Source organism: Amphimedon queenslandica, unplaced genomic scaffold (genome assembly GCF_000090795.2).
Source record: "Amphimedon queenslandica unplaced genomic scaffold, v1.1 AMPQUscaffold_13226, whole genome shotgun sequence".
Taxonomy (NCBI): domain Eukaryota; kingdom Metazoa; phylum Porifera; class Demospongiae; order Haplosclerida; family Niphatidae; genus Amphimedon; species Amphimedon queenslandica.
The window spans coordinates 84,439-88,395 of NW_003546538.1; the positions used below are offsets into that span (position 1 = coordinate 84,439).

The 3,957-nt window shown below is 32.4% G+C and overlaps 1 protein-coding gene across 1 annotated transcript in view; it reads right to left on the minus strand.

Moving 5' to 3' along the window:
* Positions 1-1,177: 1,177 nt before the first annotated feature.
* Positions 1,178-3,957, minus strand: part of LOC109584260 (uncharacterized) — a 17,622-nt gene continuing 14,842 nt past the window's right edge. The window contains exons 7-10 of the mRNA XM_019999943.1: positions 2,331-2,456; positions 1,885-2,283; positions 1,416-1,591; positions 1,178-1,204 (exon numbers count right to left, since the gene is read on the minus strand). Coding sequence (XP_019855502.1) covers positions 1,178-1,204; positions 1,416-1,591; positions 1,885-2,283; positions 2,331-2,456 — 728 coding nt within the window. The remainder of the gene's footprint in view (positions 1,205-1,415; positions 1,592-1,884; positions 2,284-2,330; positions 2,457-3,957) is intronic.

Consider the following 3,957-nt stretch of genomic DNA (forward strand, 5'->3'; position numbering starts at 1 on the left):
AAAAATGGTAATAACTTGAAAAATTGAAGTCGGAATCTGCTCAAACTTTATACACAGCATATAAGGACATCAATATGTATCAAAAAATGTAATAAATCCTCTCTCTCTCCCTCTCTCTACTACACTCTCCTTTTATCTCCTCTCCTTTCTCTCCCTCCTCCCTTCTCCTCTCCTCTCAGATTCCAGCTGAACAATGTCAGACTTATGCATCAGAAGTTAATGCCATATTTGGAGAGACTAGTGCCCTCACTGCTAGGAATGTTGAGGAAATGTTCATTGAAATAAGTGAGTAGCTACTAATGATGTACTGTAGTATGTACTATTGTAACATAATCTCTCTCTCTCTCTCTTGTCTCATAGCTCGTAAGTTACCACCAGATTGTTTAACTAGTTTACCAGCTGGTGCCTCTCTCTTAAGACAGACTGATACACCACGTGCTAAGGGAGGATGCTGTGGAGGAGGGGGAGGGGACAAAGGACCATCATAATAGTTCAGTTATAATAAGATAATAAATTAATGATTATTATTATTATTATTATTATTATTATTATTTTAATAACAACTGACACATGTACTGCTTGCCCAATAAGCTGGTTGTACTATTCTCTTCTATTTTATTTTAATTGTCTTTGATTGCAATAATAATTTATTATTAAAATGGGTGAACCCAATTATTATTATTATTATTATTATTATTATTATTATTATTATTATTATTATTATTATTATTATTATTATTATTATTATTATTATTATTATTATTATTATTATTATTATTATTATTATTATTATTATTATTATTATTATTATTATTATTATTATTATTATTATTATTATTATTATTATTATTATTTTGTATTTACTTGTTTTTGTACGTGTTTATCATAAATCACTTTGTTAATTATTTTGTGTTTAAATTAATAATTATTAAATAATTGATGAGTCAGCATTGTCAAAAAAGCAAAAATACAATTATTATTATTAATTATTGAAATATTACTCTATCTTTTATAATATTATAGTCATGGTATTCTGTGCATGTGTCTTTGTCTTTTGGATCTAGAAAGAGCTTTATCTTTTTATTAATTGTTAACGATTGAAGAATTTGTAATATTCCATCAGATGATATTGAAGTGCCACTTACTTGTAATTGAGTTAATGTTGAATTGTTGATAATTAGTTCAGAAAGAGACTGAGCACTAACTGAAGTAATATGAGGATTATTAAAGAAGACTAATTCTTTAAGTGTGTTGTGTGTTTGTAGTACATTTGTAATATCAGCAACTGCTTTGTCATCAATGGAACAGTCAAAAAGATGTAATTCTTCTAATGATTTATTATTAGCCAGCAAGTTACATAAGGATGAGATGCAGTCCTGTGTTAGTTGAGTGTCTTTTATTGTCAAGAATTTCACCTTTTCATTTTGTAATAAAACTGGCAACAGATCACACACAATGTCAGGAGATGATTTGATGATCATAATAAATGCATGTTTGTATGTTAATAGAGAAACTACTTCTTGACATTGTATTAAAGATGGAGAGGTCAGTTCAACACCATCATCATACCACCTAATTGCTTTAGGTTTTCCTGAATACATAAACAATTATAATTAATTACTGTATTATCAAGTATAATTCTCTACTATTATATTTCTAATGACTAAGGCAAGCCACACTTCTGTATAGCTGTTATTTTTGTGGATTTTATGATGTATAAAAATTTGTATTTTGCCAAAAAATGTTGTATGGAAATACTAAATTTTGCTTGCCGAAACACCAAAATTTTGATTTAAAAAATATATATAGTTTTGCAGATAATGGACAATATCTAATGCCCTCAAAATACTCTATAGATTATTAGTACATATAAATATATCTTACCATGTTCTTTTCTAAGTTGATCTAGCAGAACTGAATCTTGTTTAATTAATGATAAAAAGAGACTTGCTCTCTCAACGTTGCTCCTCGTCTTAATTTCCTTGATTTTAGGTATGTCAACATTTTCTGTCATTGCATAATGAAATAGTTCAAGTGATTCCAATGTTGACAGTTCACTCTCTTCATCTTTTTTAATATGAGCAATATTAACAAATCCCTCTCGATCAGTATCTAATGATCTTGCTAGCCACCATCCACTAGTACGCTCTTCCTTGATCTCAAGTTTCTCTCCTTTCTTCACTGAAAGCCAAGTATATATACTTGATCTTGCCTCCCAGTCTCTAATAGCTACATAAACTGGTCCTTTTGGTGGATCTATTGATTGTGTAGACTGATCCTTTCCTAAAATACCAGTACTAGTCATTATGTTAATATAATGTAATACATACTAAGAGTAATTGAAGTTTCTTTCAGTTGTTGTATATTCATTAATGATATCTTTTCCTGTAACTGTTCTATCTCCTTTTCTCTTTCAATTAATGTTTTCTCTACTCCAATTAACGTTTCTTCTATTCCTAAGTGATTAATAATAGTCATTAATACAAATCAAAAATTGGTTGCTATTTAAAAAAATATTTATCAATAATTTGTGTATTATTTAATTGCATGTAAGAAGGACCAGTATTAGTATTGAGTATATACAATCATTCTCCTACTATAACAAATTAATGTACAACCAATAATGATACTCTAAACTCAGCTGTACTCTATTGTCATTATACAGTATTATATGTCATTATAACTGTATATTATTACTATTACATTATAACAGTCATATAATGACTGTATAATACCGACATATTATATAAGTATATCTGTATTCACAGACATATATATAACAGATAATATATATAACAGGTATATATATATATACCCGTATTTCCTTAAATAGAAGCCGCATTCGAATAAACGCCGGGGTAGCAATACAATTTAACTATAAATATGCAACATTAGCTCAAGAGTGACTCAGTAGTGTAGTGGATAATGCTTGAAGTTCTAGAAGTCAAAAGCATGAGGCCACAGGTTCGAACCCTGCTCTGGACCTAAGTTTGTAACGACCTGGGGGCGTAGCCCCCAGGGTCGTTCCTATTACCAATTTCACCCAAGTGCGATGTTTGTATATATATTTGTATGTCCACACTTACATTTCTTCTATACATGTTGTATTGGAGAAAATGTATTTTATGTCGGTTGAACGTAGTGAATTAGACAGAAAATAAGCTCCCTAAGGATGCATTAGCATGACATCACAATTTAGGTTGTGTGGGTGGTTGATATTTAAGGAAAGGCAGGGAAGGTATCTTCAATTCTAAGTCAATGTGCACACTGTGGTGATTGAGAGGAATTTGGTTACAGTAGATCGGGAATTGAGGATTGATCATAGTCCTACCTTGCTGAAGATACATATATTTTGTGTTGTTGTACCAACTACCAAATCTACAAGTCATCCCGAGATGGCAGAGAGATTAGAGGAGCTTTTAGCTGCTGTTAATGACTCGAGAACAGCTATGGAACAACAGATCAAGGAGATAAGGGAGGACATCAAAAAGAACAAGGAGGAAGTAGCGGATACTGTCGTGAAGCATGTCAAGCGAACTCTACCGCTGGAGTTCAAGAGGAAGGGCAACGAGAAGCAGTTCCGGTTCAATGAGGGAGTCTTGGAGAAAATAGAGGAGGCTGCAGCTGAACTGAAGACTATTGCGATCCCCGATGGTGCGGCGACGCTTGCTGTTCCTGTCAATGTACTGGAGAAATCCAAACAAGCCATTAAGGAAGGTATGGATGCCATTCAAGAGAGGCAGAAACTCATATGTATTGCAGATCACTCAGACTATGGCTGGGACGTAGTCCAGGAGTACATTTCCGACGAATTAGTTGCAGATAGCGACGACGAGAAAAAGTTATCAAAAGCTGAGAAGGCAGCTGAAATGAAGTGTCAGAAGAAGAAGAAAGCAGCTGCATATAGAGGAGGCCGCAATTCCGTGACACTACAGCAATCTGGTAGAAGTGATTGGT